This window comes from Podarcis gaigeae (assembly GCF_964106915.1).
Source record: "Podarcis gaigeae genome assembly, chromosome: 7".
Lineage (NCBI taxonomy): Eukaryota > Metazoa > Chordata > Lepidosauria > Squamata > Lacertidae > Podarcis > Podarcis gaigeae.
This window is the reverse complement of record NC_139683.1, coordinates 64,997,187-65,012,174: the sequence shown is the minus strand read 5'-3', so window position 1 is coordinate 65,012,174 and position 14,988 is coordinate 64,997,187. Positions and strand designations below refer to the sequence as shown.

General features: G+C 43.7%; 2 protein-coding genes across 9 annotated transcripts in view; one reads left to right on the top strand and one right to left on the bottom strand.

The window, feature by feature from the left end:
* LOC310848390 (testis expressed protein 56-like) overlaps positions 1–14,988 on the top strand; it is a 30,631-nt gene that overhangs the window by 4,415 nt on the left and 11,228 nt on the right. The window contains exons 3-4 of one of the 3 annotated variants that reach the window (XM_083747436.1): positions 4,734–4,787; positions 6,075–6,099. In XM_083747436.1, coding sequence (XP_083603562.1) covers positions 4,734–4,787; positions 6,075–6,084 — 64 coding nt within the window. In that variant the 3' untranslated portion in view covers positions 6,085–6,099. Of the gene's footprint in view, positions 1–3,213; positions 3,831–4,733; positions 4,788–6,074; positions 6,100–14,988 lie in introns of those variants that run through there. The other 2 variants (XM_083747435.1, XM_083747434.1) reach the window with 2 other exon arrangements.
* Positions 3,138–14,988, bottom strand: part of LOC310848358 (enoyl-CoA delta isomerase 2-like) — a 35,155-nt gene continuing 23,304 nt past the window's right edge. For all 6 annotated transcript variants that reach the window (XM_083747378.1, XM_083747379.1, XM_083747380.1 and 3 more), the window contains exons 6-10: positions 13,680–13,782; positions 11,370–11,490; positions 9,236–9,325; positions 6,898–7,041; positions 3,138–3,791 (exon numbers count right to left, since the gene is read on the bottom strand). In XM_083747378.1, coding sequence (XP_083603504.1) covers positions 3,639–3,791; positions 6,898–7,041; positions 9,236–9,325; positions 11,370–11,490; positions 13,680–13,782 — 611 coding nt within the window. In that variant the 3' untranslated portion in view covers positions 3,138–3,638. The remainder of the gene's footprint in view (positions 3,792–6,897; positions 7,042–9,235; positions 9,326–11,369; positions 11,491–13,679; positions 13,783–14,988) is intronic.

Here is a 14,988-nt window from a genome sequence, read left to right as displayed (position 1 = left end):
TATTTAGCAAGGAAAGAGTAAGGGAGTCAAATCTAGCCCCATTCCCTTCTTGACCAGCTTCTCTATCTGCAGCTTGATCTCCAGCTAGAAATAAGTAAGAAAAATAAGCTAGGGTTTGTGGTGGGTGGTGCCACAATCATAAACTAGGGCTTGTGGCAGATGGTGTCACATGCTCCAGTGCCATCCCTGAAGGACAGGCCCATAGCAGTAGTTGCCCTGATCCGTTTTTCTCTCGACGTTGCCTCCGGCATATGTGTCACTGAGGGCAAAGGGGGTTGGATTCCCACTGCTGTATGGTGGTCTCCCTGGGAGGAGGAGGAACAGCCAGCGGAATTCCAAATCTCTTGTACAACTTCAGCCTCTCTCTCCTCCTGCTCTCCCAGGCAATTTAACAACTAATAAAGGGTAAAGGGACCCCAGACCATTAGGTCCAGTCGTGGATGACTCTGGGGTTGGGGCACTCATCTCGCTTTATTGGCCGAGGGAGCCAGCGTTTGTCCGCAGACAGCTTCTGGGTCATGTGCCCAGCATGACTAAGCCCCTTCTGGCGAACCAGAGCAGCGCACGGAAACGCTGTTTACCTTCCCGCCGGAGCGGTACCTATTTATCTACTTACACTTCGTGCTTTCGAACTGCTAGGTTGGCAGGAGCAGGGACCGTGCAACGGGAGCTCACTCTGTTGCGGGGATTCGAACTGCTGACCTTCTGATCGGCAAGCCCAAGGCTCAGCGGTTTAACCCACAGCGCCACCCACGTCCCTTTAACAACTAGTAGCGTTGTCCAAACAAGAGAGGGCTTCCAGCCCTTGAGTGTGTCCCAAAACCAATGCGACCCATAAATCCAATTGAACAGCTTATTCTAAGGAGCACATGCAATAGGGAAAGGAGAAGAAATCGCATGCGTTCAGATCAAAAGGTATTGCACTAGGCAACACATAACAGAACACACCTAACTCTCAATAGTTGCCTCGGGCAGTGGCAGCTAGTGGCATCATCGCCAGATGAGGGGCTCAAGAGGGACAACTGTTACGGGGACCCTATTGATATTTAAGGCCTCTTGTGCCCAGGTAGCTTTGAGTGACAGGTTGCTAAATCCAGCCAATCCGATGATGGCGACGTATTTCAGGGAAGGAATCGTAACACCTTTGGGAAATTGAGAGATGAAGTTGTGGTCCAAGTGCTTCATCAGCAACCTTTCCCTCTGTGTGTGCTTTGGGATGTTGGCAGGATCAACATGACCTCTCTTACTGAGCCCACAGACAAAAAAATGTCAGAGATTCTTCTTCACTGATACCACTATCTGTTTTGTTCATTTAAAGAAAGCGACAGAGACAGAGAGAAGCACTTACTTCTTTTCACATTACAAACCCATTCATTTTTTTGCCCCATATTGGTCTTGTTACTGGTTCTGCTCCTACTAGCACCTTAAACTCACAGAAATTTGACAAGCAGAGCATTTCCAGTTATGAAAATATTTAGGGAAAGTTTCACCTTGTCTCTACACCAGAAAAAGCTTTACTTGTTCACTTATCTTTATTTGTGTATCAAGCTGCTGTAAAAGGCACATGAATAGGGTCAGTAAAAACTTGGCAATCTGCCACAATAATCCTTTCTTACAGAAAAAATGTGTTTTATCCATTGTTTTCACACCACCTTTTAAAGAATCAGGGGAGAATGCTATTAGCATATTTTCCTCTGCTTCCTCCCAATCAAGAAATAAGGATCAGGAACTCAGCTTATTCTGGCTTGCTTCTAACATTTGGGTTATTTCTGTAGTAGATGCTCTTGTTCCTGAAGGGAACTTACTGTCTCTTATGTTCTTCTGCTATAAATTTAGGATTTGGCCCAGTCACAGGGTATGAAAAACTTATACATTCAGCCACTGAAGGTACTTGTCTGGCAGATAGTTAAAATGCCTTTTGATAAAACTCTGAAAAGTATTTCTACCTGTGAAAATTTGAGACTCCAAAATACGAAAAGTTAAAACAAATGGCCAGGAAAAAATCAGGTCACACTTTCTTATGCAATGTTCTCTCTGGAGCAGAACACCGTGTGCAATTTATACTTGTCAAAACACTGAAAGTTGTGGAACAAAATAATATCCCAACTACCACACTCTAGGGTATTTTTTTTTCTCGTTACACAAAAAGAACAATTGGTCTCAACTGAAGTGTAGTTTTACGAGTGGGGCGTTGTATCCAATGGAATGGCCAACAGCACATGTGGATCTAAGCATCTGTTCTAAGCCAAGGGGTGGGGGGGAAGCCTGCTACACTAAGAGATGTGGGTAAACTCCCATCAGCCCCAGGCAGAATGGCAAATGTCAGGGATGATTGGAGCTGTAGTCCGGCATCATCTGGAGGACCACAGGTTCTCCCATCCCTGTTCTAAGCCAATCCAATTGTGCCTTCCGCTTGTATCAGGGTTTCCCAAACTTGGGTCTCCAGCTGTTTCTGGACTACAACTCCCATCATCCCTAGCTAACAGGACCAGTGGTCAGGGATGATGGGAACTGTTGTCCAAAAACTTGGATTATTCTCTGTTGTGTCGTATGTAGTATGGCAGGTCTATGAGCAGAAAAATGGTTTTGCTTATCCCTATGCTACGTTTCCCCCCACCCAACTGCAAACTAAAAGCCAATCTTCATCATCTTGGCCCTAATATCTGCTGAACAAGTTGCAACTCCTGCAATGCGAACCAGGAGTGTTTACAGAATGAAACTCTTCACCTAAACCTTTTCCCTCTTCCTCTTCTCCTCCGTCTCCCCCCCCCCCACACACACTTACACACACACATTTCCCATTGGCATTATTGTTTAAAACACCCAAAGCCTTATTTTCCCAGCTTTATAGTGAGAGATGTTTCTATTTGTCCTGGAATTAAATTTAAAGACCAAAGATGGGACACAAATGCCTGCTGCGGTTTGCAAAAGGACTGTATTAACCCACGACACTGAGCGAGTGTCACATAACATAGCAAAACGCACAGAACTGTTATAAGGTTCCAAAGTATTTGTAAGTAAATGTTTTAATTCAAATTTTCCGCTAACACAAATGTTACGTTCTCTCCACCCCCCTTGCAACAGATGGACACCAAATAGCATGTCGGCCCACTATGACAGACAATAAGGTTCCAAAGTATTTGTAAGTAAATGTTTTAATTCAAATTTTCCGCTAACACAAATGTTACGTTCTCTCCACCCCCCTTGCAACAGATGGACACCAAATAGCATGTCGGCCCACTATGACAGACAATCAGTTATTCAAGAGCTTAAAAAGTTTGGGGACATTGAATCAGTGACCCCTTTCGGAAGACAAACAGTCATCGTCGTGTTCAAAGAAATCCGCTCCGCATGCAAAGCAGTGAGCGCTTTCCCACCTGAGTGCCCAGAGGGAGGAATACGATGTTTCTGGCACCACAAATTCATGTCCAAATACAAAAGACGGAAATTCCAAAAGATGAGAAGCTTGACAACGTTAGGAGCGAAGGTGCCACCTGCACGTTAAACGGATTACGCTCGTCTCTGTTAAGGCACAAAGTGGATATGTATTCAAAGGATTCGTTGAATGAAATTTAGTCTTCTGGTAAGAGGAACGGAACTATTCTACAGACATTTCTTTCTGCGCAGTTGACAAGAGATCAGAGCTTGGACTTCTGAAAGAAGCTCATTATGGCGTTCATGCACTCATCGGACAACCATCTTCCTTTGAGACATTCGCACTCTTGGGAGTTAACTTCATGGAGCTTCTCCTTTTCCATGCTCCGCATCAACTGCTTGGAGACTGCCAAACTCTGGAGAGAGAAATAAATACATAAAAAATCCATCGTTAAGTGTGGAATGTGCAATTCCAAGTGACATTTCTATAAGGTGTAAAATCCCAAATCTAGCTGGTAATACAAATTTGGGGGTTGGGGGTTAGGATGGGTGCAGGGTACAATGGATTAGTGTGAAGGGGGCTCTTATATCTCTCTCTACCCAACAGCAGCTTTCCCTGAAAGAAGCTAGTGTATACAATGGTACCTCGGGTTACATACGCTTCAGGTTACATTCGCTTTAGGTTACAGACTCCGCTAACCCAGAAATATTACCTCGGGTTAAGAACTTTGCTTCAGGATGAGAACAGAAATCGTGCTCTGGCGGCGCGGGGGCAGCAGGAGACCCCATTAGCTAAAGTGGTGCTTTAGGTTAAGAACAGTTTCAGGTTAAGAACAGACCTCCGAAACAAATTAAGTTCTTAACCCGAGGTACCACTGTAAAAAGGGTTGATTGCTTCCGTCCCAGTGCCTCCAAGTTAAGGTCACCCAGCAAACCTGTGTTAGGATCACATCTTTGCTGAGGTTCTAACCTAAGGCTGCAGGAATAATGTAGCAAAAGGGTTGCACGTGAGAATGGAAATGGTTTATTGAATATTTACACATAAACTGTAAACAGATAAGAACATTAGCAGGATTATTGTAATAACCTGCTGTTCGATAAGAGTATATTTTTAAATTAGATGAATAAATGAGCAAACTAAGTTAATCTGGATATGCAGAAGGTATTAAAAATAAATTTAAGGAACTGCAGAAAGAGGGGGAAGGACGTCAAGTTTTGAAATGTTAAAATGATTGTAAAATTAGTGAAATGTATAAACCTGAAAAGTATATTTTTTTTTTAAAAAAAAGGTTGTGCTTTAAGCAGATTATAGTGCAGCATGAAAAAACAGCACAGGAAATTCTCTTCTGTTTAAACAGGACCAAGACTACTGCCACGAGTGTCTTTGTTAGCATATACAAGATGAAAAGCAGGTAAGGTTGATAATGCTGATCTTGCCATGCTTTTCTGCTGAGTGGTCCTGCAGATTTTGCACGGTACAGAAAGCTCACCAGAGTTAAACTGCCGAACGGCATTTAGTGTCAATGGTATCCTTAGTAAGAAACCAATACCCTGAATCTACAAACAGATGGAAGAAGAACTTCATAGATGGTACTATTAGTTGGAGTCAAACAGATTTGTCAGTGTCTGATGGTTTCTGGATTGGTTGGAGACAGAGAAATATGCAAACCAGGATAATGTCCAAAATCAGCGCTTACATCAATACTTGTTAAAACTGACTCTGCTATAAATGGGCCATTTTGAAGTTGCTGTTACTGTATATATTTTTATTCTAGAACTCCCAAAGCAGAGTGAAAATAATATGGCTTAAGGGAATTTTTTTAAAAAAAGAAAAGTGGGAAATAAGACACGTTCAGGCTATTTTTTCCTGATCCGATTCTTTTATTCTGAGCACATAATCCCCAGATGAACTAAGCACATGCATTTCACACTGAAGTGCAATACTGTGTAATTCGTACTTTCACATTTTGAGAGGATTTTAACCATATGAATTAGAAAACTAAATCAATAAGGCTATAAAAATTGCCCTCTGTGACAAGAGAAAGATGTTAATGACCACTAAAGTTTTTTAAGTCATGTAGCCAATCAATAGATCATAGAAAAGCAGGTGAAACTGACAGATGAAAGCCAGGGTTTAATAATTACTGTTCTATCTCCACTGCCTGACAGAAGGCCCACAAAAAAAAAAAACTCATAAAGAATTTGAAAAGGTCAAAGATAGACACGTGTTTGAAAGAACAGCCCCCATCAACCCCCAAAAAATTATCAATGAAAGGCCAAAAGAGAAAGAAAACAACAAACACAAAGCCAAACAGTCAAAACAGCCATGTGAATATAATTTTTTTACATCACTGTAAAACATTAGCAGGCCTTTAGAGATGTTTCAGGATTTTATGGGCAGGTTTTCTCAGAATATACTTTTTTGGGTCAAATTTTAAATATGATTATTAATTATTATATTTTAATATTTAGGTCAAAGTTCAAGTGTTAGCTGAAATCCTTTTTTCCTTCTTACTCCCTTGATATGAGTAGATTTATGTTGTTTTTCCCCTGAATAAATATTTCTTTGGAGCAACATAAATCTTTTGCCACATGCATAGCCTTGAGGAGGTCAAGGTCAAATTACATTGCAAGTTATTTATAACTTATTTATTAAAAGATTTATAGTCCGCCTTTCATTATTATTTCCTACATTTTAGGACAGAGTAATGTTGGATCTATGAAAGTCCTATGTGGTAGGTTGGAAAACTACCTGAATTAAATATCACAGCTGTATATTGGCTGGCCTAAAAAAAAAACCTCTTTTGTGCATTTCCAACAGCTGTTTTGCAGATGCATGTAAATAAAAAGGCAGAGCAGAGGCAACAGCAGAAAAGCCATTATTTGCTCAGTCTCAATTTCCCTGTTTAAAACAGAAACAATGCTAACCTCCAAGCATGATTTGCTCACTACCATGAGCTTAAGAATAGTTTATCTACAAGCAGGACCTGCAACAAAATGTTACAGTGTGGAGTGGTTTCCTGTTCAGTCCCCCAACCAGCCATGCTTATTTCAGGATATTCCATTCAAATTCCTCCTTCCCATATGCCCATCCTTGCTGCAAATAGCCACTCAGCATTCTGAAACTGCTGATGTTTTGGGGTTCCTCCTTTAGGGCTTTTCCCTAAAGCTTTCATTTCTAATTCCTGCAAATGTTGGGGTTCACCCAAGCACACACCCCATTACCATCCTCTTGTGCACAGATAGCACCATGTTAGCTACACAAGAACTGGCACCTGGAGAACGGAAATCGCTAGTGGAGTTATGCATGCAATACAGCCAGGCGCCAGAAGTGAGCTACATTGGCATCCGTGCAGCCAAAACCATCACGCTAAGAAATGCACAATGGAACTACTTTGGAGCCAAAGGTTCTGGGAATCGTAGCCCTCCTGTGGTTGTGGCATGTGTTAGAAGGAAGATGAGCAAACCCGTATGTTTACAGCCTGGAAAATAAGTGTTTTAATTTTTAAAAAAAAAACTAACATTTTTGGGAAGGCTTGCGTAAGCTTTCAGCCGTGCCCACACTTCCTTCTGGAAAACCTGGTCAGGGAAAACCTCTGTGACAAGCCCTTGCGAACAGGCTTCCGCTGCGGTCAGTTTCTTGTTGAAAAGCAGCATCTCAGTGGCCTGAAAGAAAGGAAAACAAGAAAACGATTACTTGGGCAAAATGCTAGTGGCAAACAGAAGCAATAAATAAAACTGTCAGTCCCAGCTTGTTCTTTCGCTGCTGTCTGTTAACCTTTGTGCTTTGTTAACCACATGGAGGGGGGACAATAGTGCACTGGTAGAGTACATGCAGTGGGACGCGGGTGGCGCTGTGGGTTAAACCACAGAGCCTAGGACTTGCTGATCAGAAGGTCAGCAGTTCGAATCCCCGCAATAGGGTGAGCTCCTGTTGCTCTGTCCCTGCTCCTGCCAACCTAGCAGTTCGAAAGCACGTCAAAGTGCAAGTTGATAAATAGGGATCGCTCTGGTGGGAAGGTAAACGGCGTTTCTGTGCGCTGCTCTGGTTCGCCAGAAGCGGCTTAGTCATGCTGGCCACATGACCCCGAAGCTGTACGCCGGCTCCCTCAGCCAATAAAGCAAGATGAGCGCCGCAACTCGAGAGTCGGCCACGACTGGACCTAATGGTCAGGGGTCCCTTTACCTTTACCTTTAGAGTACATGCACTGGATCCCAAGCTCAGTCCCTGCCACTTCCAGTAATACAGTCAAACCTCGATTGTCGAATGTAAACCATTCCGGAAGCCCGTTCGGCTTCCAAAATGTTTGACAACCGAGGCGTGGCTTCCGATTGGTTGCCGGAGCTTCCTGCACTCAAGCGGAAGCCGTGTCGGATGTTCGGCTTGCAAAAAACATCCGAAAACCGGAGCGTTTACTTCTAGGTTTTTGGCATTCAGGAGCTGAAACGTTCCTAAATGGAGGCGTTTGGGTGATGGGAATAACACATCCTGAAAGGGAAAGAGCTCACCTGAGACTCTCCAGTCAGCTGCTGCCAGTCAATTCTGGGCTAGCATGATCAATGGTCTGGCACTACTATTATTTTTCATAAAATCATGGAAGGGACCCCAAGGCTCATCTAGTCCAACCCTCTGCAGTGCAGGAATCTCATCTAAAGCATCCATGACAGATGGCCATCCAACCTCTGCTTAAAAACCTCCAAGGATGGAGAGTCCCCAACCTGCTGAGGGAGACTGTCGAAAAGCTCCTTTTCAGCTGCTCCAGGAGCAGCTGTGAGCGAAGGAATTTGCTGGGGAGCAACTTGCAAAAAGCATTATTAAAACTAGAGTTAAACAAATCATGGAAAGGCCACAGGGGGGTATGCAATGCCCCTGTCACCTCTATTCCTTTTTTTAAAAAATTATTAACAATTTCAACATAACAAATTATCAAAACAAATCATTATTTTCCCTTTTCCCCCCTCCCACTTCCCCAACAAACCCTCCCCCCCTCCCCACCAAGACTTCCCTCAACTCCTCTCTCTGATTTCTCAACTCACATTGTTCTCTGCATATTGTAAAATTGTATACATCCTTATATTATCTATCCACTGTATTAACCCTCAATAAATTTGTTTATGTTTATTCAAAACCTGTCCAGGAGTCCAGTTCATTTTGTTGTCTTTTTAAATAATTTGTAAAAAGTTCCCATTCTTCTTTAAAGTCACAGTTGTCCTTATCTCGCAATTTGCATGTCAGTTTTGCAAGTTCTGCATACAGTGGTACCTCGGGTTACATACGCTTCAGGTTACACATGCTTCAGGTTACAGACTCAGCTAACCCAGAAATGGTACCTCAGGTTAAGAACTTTGCTTCAGGATGAGAACAGAAATCGTGCTCTGGCGGCGCAGGGGCAGCAGGAGACCCCATTAGCTAAAGTGGTGCTTCACGTTAAGAACAGTTTCAGGTTAAGAACGGACCTCCGGAACGAATTAAGTACTTAACCTGAGGTACCACTGTAGTTCATCAATTTCTCTTGCCACTGTTCTTTTGTCGGGGTTTCCTCATTCTTCCATCCTTGTGATATCATGACTCTTGCCGCTGTTGTAGCATACATAAATAAGTTCTTTGTTTTCCTTGGCAGGTCTTGTCCTCTTGTCACCTGTATTCCTAACCTTTGTGTGTTCAGTGGGAAGGGGTGCAGGAGGCTCGCAAGTGTGCTCAGCCCCAGAGATGAGGCTGGTGGCGACAGCGTGTGTGGCTTTTCAGCCCCCGCACAAGTTGTTTAACTCCTTGAATAGGTCTCATTGGCTACCTGAGCGAAGCGCAAAAGGCACTTCTCTCAAAACAACCCTCAAAAAGACAAAAAATTATCTCTCTTACCTTGGATGCGCCCATAATTTTTGGAAACGTGTATGAGGAACATCCTTCCGGACTCTGGCCCAGCTTGCTAAAGGGGGTGTGAAATGTCGCCTGTGAAGGAAAAAGACTCTTGCTTTAGAATCCTGTCACTTTCAAATAGCATACAATATCTAGCTGTCCTTTTAAATCCTGAATTAGAATAACAGAATTGCAGAGTTGGAAGAGGTCTTGAGGGTCATCTAGTCCAACCCCCAGCAATGCAGGAATTTCAAGTAAAGCATCCATGACAGATGGCCATGCACCCTCTGCTTAAACATCTCCAAGGAAGGAGAGTCCACAACCTCCTATGGGAGTCCATTGCACTGTCAAACAGTTCTTACTGTAGAAAGTTCTTGTTGATGTTTAGTCGGAATCTCCTTTCTTGTAACTTGAAGCTGTTGGTTCAGGTCCTAGCCTCCAGAGCAGGAGAAAGCAAGCTTGCTCCCTCTTCCATGTGACAGCCCTTGAGATATTTGATGATGGCTATCATATCTCCTCTCAGCCTCCTATTTTCCAGGCTAAACATACTCAACTCCCTCATCACGCTCTGGCTTCCAGACCCTTGGTCATCTTGGTTGCCCTCCTCTGCACACATTCCAGCTTGTCAACATCCCTTTTAAATTGCATGAGGCTTGCTATACGTGGTTAGATAATAATATGTGCAGCCCTAGCTACAAAAGTCAACCTTTCCATGGTTTGCATGCTATGCAGAAGGAATAATGGAGCCTGCCTTTGACTTCTGAGACACAATTGATCGGCGACCCAATTACAGCTGTCATCCAGAATGAGACCACAAGTGGCTTTGGACATGTGCTTGACACGCTGAAGTTCACAGTTCTTTGTATAAATGACACAGCAACAATACATGTTTTGGACCTGAATCATCCACAGTACTGATGTTTATAAATCCGATAGCTTACTTGTACAGAAAGCATTGTATGCTCTCAAACATAATGGAACAGAGAACAGAATGAGAGAGGGAGCCATAATCATCATCATCATCATCATCATCATCACACACACATACACACACACACACACACACCCTACCCATCTGACTGGGTTTCCCCAGCCACTCCGGGCAGCTCCCAACAGAATATTAAAAACACAATAAAACATCAAATATTAAAAATTTCCCTAAATAGGGCTGCCTTCAGATGTCTTCTAAAAGTCAGATAGTTGTTTATTTCCTTGACATCTGAAGGGAGGGTGTTCCACAGAGTAGGCGCCACTACCGAGAAGGCCCTCTGCCTGACTCCCTGTAACCTTGCAGGGAGGGAACCGCCAGAAGGCCCTTGGAGCTGGACCTCAATGTCTGGGCAGAATGATGGGGATGGAGACGCTCCTTCAGGTATACTTGGGCCAAGACCGTTTAGGGCTTTCAAGATCAGCACCCACACTTTGAATTGTGCTCGGAAACGCACTGGGAGCCAATGTAGGTCTTTCAGGACCGGTGTTATATGGTCTCAGCGGCCACTCCCAGTCACCAGTCCAGCTGCCACATTCTGGATTAGTTGTAGTTTCCAGGTCACCTTCAAAGGTAGCCCCACGTAGAATGAATTTGCTGTAGACCAAGCAGGTGATAACTAGACAGAGAGTATATCAGTGCAGAAGCACTATAATTCTGCATTTCTAATTGGACCAACGTAGGAAAACATTGCACACCACATTTTCTACCCGCAGCTCATGTCCCATCTGAAACTGAGATGCCAGGAGAAAATAAGGGCAAAGAGAACCAGGGAAGCTTTGCTCTCTCTACCAAATTCCAGCTTAGCTATTGGCGTTCAGATGAACTCAGGGAGGGCAGCAAGTTCCGGAAGCCTCTTTCAGGCAGTATTTCTAAATGGTCACAGCTCGTACCAACAGGCAGGAAAGCTGAGCCAGCACATTTTTTTACTGATGTGAAGGCAGAAAGTCTCTTTGTATTTCCCTTTTTTATACTGAGTCAAACATTTTATGATGCTGTCAGCTGTCTCAAGTCTCCATTTGGAAGGAAACTCAGTGCACAAACTGAATAAAGAATTTTTTACTCTAAATAACTTCAATTTCTATGAGAGCTCAATACTGGATTGGGAGTGGGGGAGGGGGGGGTCAGACATTGATGCAGAAAACTTACCCTGTCAGTAGCATACACAATGTCAAACAGCCCAAGGAGAGTTACAGCAATACCCACAGCTGGCCCATTCACCACAGCAATTAATGGCTTAGGAAAATCAATGAAATGGTCGACAAAGTCTCTGGAAAGAGAAAGGAACAGAATAGAATGACTGTAGATAGTGGAACAGTCTTCCACACAGTGTCAGCAATTTCCCCACATCACAACACACATGTCAGCTATTGCCCAATGATACATCTCAGCCATTTTGTGTTTTAGGTAAAGGTAAAGCGACCCCTGACCATTAGGTCCAGTCGTGGCCGACTCTGGGGTTGCGGCGCTCATCTCGCTTTATTGGCTGAGGGAGCCGGCGTACAGCTTCCCGGTCATGTGGCCAGCATGACTAAGCCGCTTTTGGTGAAGCAGAGCAGTGCACAGAAACGCCGTTTACCTTCCCGCCAGAGCAATACCTATTTATCTACTTGCACTTTGACGTACTTTCAAACTGCTAGGTTGGCAGGAGCAGGGACTGAGCAATAGGAGCTCACCCCGTTGCGGGGATTCGAACCACCGACCTTCTGATCAGCAAGTCCTAGGCTCTGTAGTTTAACCCACAGCACCACTGCGTTTACTTGCAGCCTAAAGGCAAAACCACTTCTCCTCCCAATGATTGATTTTCATCATGCTGCGATCCCTCACAGCGAATCACGATAATGATGCACCCACTTTCCAGACCCTCTCTAAAGGGCCCTGGGAAAGGAGGGTTAATTTCTTCAGGGTTTTTTCCTTTGTTTGACATCATTATTTCAAAGTACAGCAGACACATTGGGCTGTAAAACCATGAAAAGGTGGTGTGTTAAGTGGCACATAAATGAAAGCAGATAATGTCAGTCTCTTGAACTTGAAAGATTCCACAGTATAATGAAGATGCTACTGGTGGTTTGTTTTGGGGGTTTTTTAAAGATAGATATTGTACCCTCTCGGTCAGTGCAAAGCTGGTATCTGTGAACTCAAAACTGACTGCACCAGAGCAATTAAATACTTTAATGGGAGGTTTGCATTCTCCTGTACTGCAGCCAGAGGTTCACATTGCTTTCAGGGTGCTTCTAGATATTGGGGTCAATCCCTGATAACAGGGCAAACAGGAAGTACTTCATATAAGAGATACTTCTTGATGTAGGGGGTTCTGCTTGGTTTTAGCTGGCAGTCCAAGTCAAAACCTTCCAGAGTCAGGCTGATCTTTTAAAGGTCTGTACAGGATGGGTGTGTTTCTCTCAAGTGACAGCAAACAGAGCTTTCATATCCATTCTGGAGACCCGTTCGCAACCTGAGCAGAATGCAACCTGCGTCTGTGGGTCACGATTTGCCGCTTCTGCGCATGCGGCGAAACCTGGAAGTAACCAGTTTCATTACTTCTGGGTCGCCGCGGGACGTGTCCTGAAAGAACGTAACCTGAACCGAATGTAACAAGAGGTATGACAGTACTAGCCCTGCAAACTAATTGAGGAAGCATCCTTTCATCCATTCACAGCAACGAAATGGGCCCTCATCAACTAGTTGTAACAAAAGCCTTCAACACCATTTGCTCAGTCTCCCCTACAAATACAGAAAGAAGGCATAATTTAGAATCCAGCACTATACCCTGTCACTTGTGATGGTGCTAATCTCTGTGACCAGCTTCACCCAAAATGCAAGATTTGGGAGGCTCTATAGAAACAAAATTCAAGAACACCATCCATGATATTAGCTGAATTTTATAGGATCCTTTGTTTAATTTAGTTGTTCCACTTGAAATTGTCAACTAGTCTTAAAATTTATGTATTTTATTAAATTTATATATTATACATGCATTAATTTTCAAATTGGATATGGAAATAATCATAGGTAAGTAATACAGGGTCGGTATGTTTATAAATGTTTTTACATATATGTATCAGGTCCTTCTCAACTGCATTGTTATTCATAATGTGTAAGACAAAAACCTTCCACTTGTTAACTTACAAAGGGAATAGATACAAACTCTCCCATAACTTGCGTTTTCTTGGGCTGCACAATTTATGTTCCACACAAAATACACACATCAGTTGAGCTCCTGTGAAAGAAGCCACTGCCTCTAATGCTGAGAATTTATCAAAAGGTGCAATCCTTTGCATGGTTACTTAGGGGCAACCCCACTGAACTCAAGAGGGATTTGCTTCTAAGTAAACAAGACCAGGCTACACATTTCAGTTTTCTCTTTTTTTCAAAATGTGTTAAAATGTGGTGTCCCTCTCCCACCACACATTCTGCACGTCTGGTATGTATTTCAACACAATGCAAAACAAGTCATACTTGAGCATTTCTGCAGAATTCTTTGCCATCTCCTCTAATCCATTTGCTGGGAGGTTAGTAAAGTTGTTCAGGTCATTTCCACTACAGTAGTAATCTCCATTACCTGTAAACAAGCACACACATCAGGACTTCTGAGCGTGTGAAATAAACACAAATGGAAAATAGCCAGACGATGTTTACGAATGAACGTTCTCAATTTAAATATTTAGCTTGTTATGGGCACAATAAAACATTTAGGATTTTTTTATGCCTCTCTGATTTCAAATGGAAGATAGTGAGTGCATGTTTAACTACTCCAGGAAAGTCAATAGAACATTAAAATTCCATGTTCGGCTGAATTGAGCTTTCAGTTACTTCAAACTGGCTCAAAAGCTTAACAAGTATTTAACCAATTAAGAACCTTCCGGTTGCAGTGTTTCTACTTGATTATAAAGGTAAAGGAAAAGGGACCCCTGACCATTAGGTCCAGTCCTGACCGACTCTGGGGTTGCGGCGCTCATCTCGCTTTTTTGGCCGAGGGAGCTGGCGTACAGCTTCCAGGTCATGTGGCCAGCATGACTAAGCCGCTTCTGGCAAACCAGAGCAGCGCACGGAATTGCCGTTTACCTTCCTGCCGGAGCGGTACCTATTTATCTACTTGCACTTTGACGTGCTTTCGAACTGCTAGGTTGGCAGGAGCAGGGACCGAGCAACAGGAGCTCACCCCGTCGCGGGGATTCGAACCGCGACCTTCCGATCGGCAAGTCCTAGGCTCTGTGGTTTAACCCGCAGCGCCACCCGCGTCCTTACTCTACTTAATTATATGGTCTCTGAAAATAATGGGGCTGCCATCTATTGGAGGCTTCTGCTGGTAAATGGAGCGGAGCACATTTTCACCAATTCCCCTCCTCTGCCTTCAGAAACATTGCTCTGGGGAGCAGGGGAGGGGACAGTGGGACCTGTAAGGGGAAGGGGAAATTGGTGGTAAACACCTCACTCCCCTTCTGCTGGATCAGAGCTGGTTGTTTTTAGGATTCTCTCCTTGACATCGCTATCATCTGTAGAGCAAATGTGATTTTACACAGGTACAGAAGAAAGAAAAATCAAATGTGTGGGCTACTAGAGAGGAGAACCCAACTGTTTTGCTTCCCCTTGGCGGTTTTGCTGCAGAGACTCGCTGAGCCCCAAACTCGCTCCAGACTAACCACCATCTGCAACCAAGTTTAGCCCTATCATTTCAAAGAATCATAGACTCGAAGAGTTGGAAGGGACCCGGAGGATCATCTAGTCCAAACCCCTGCAATACAGGACCATGCAGCTGTCCCAAACA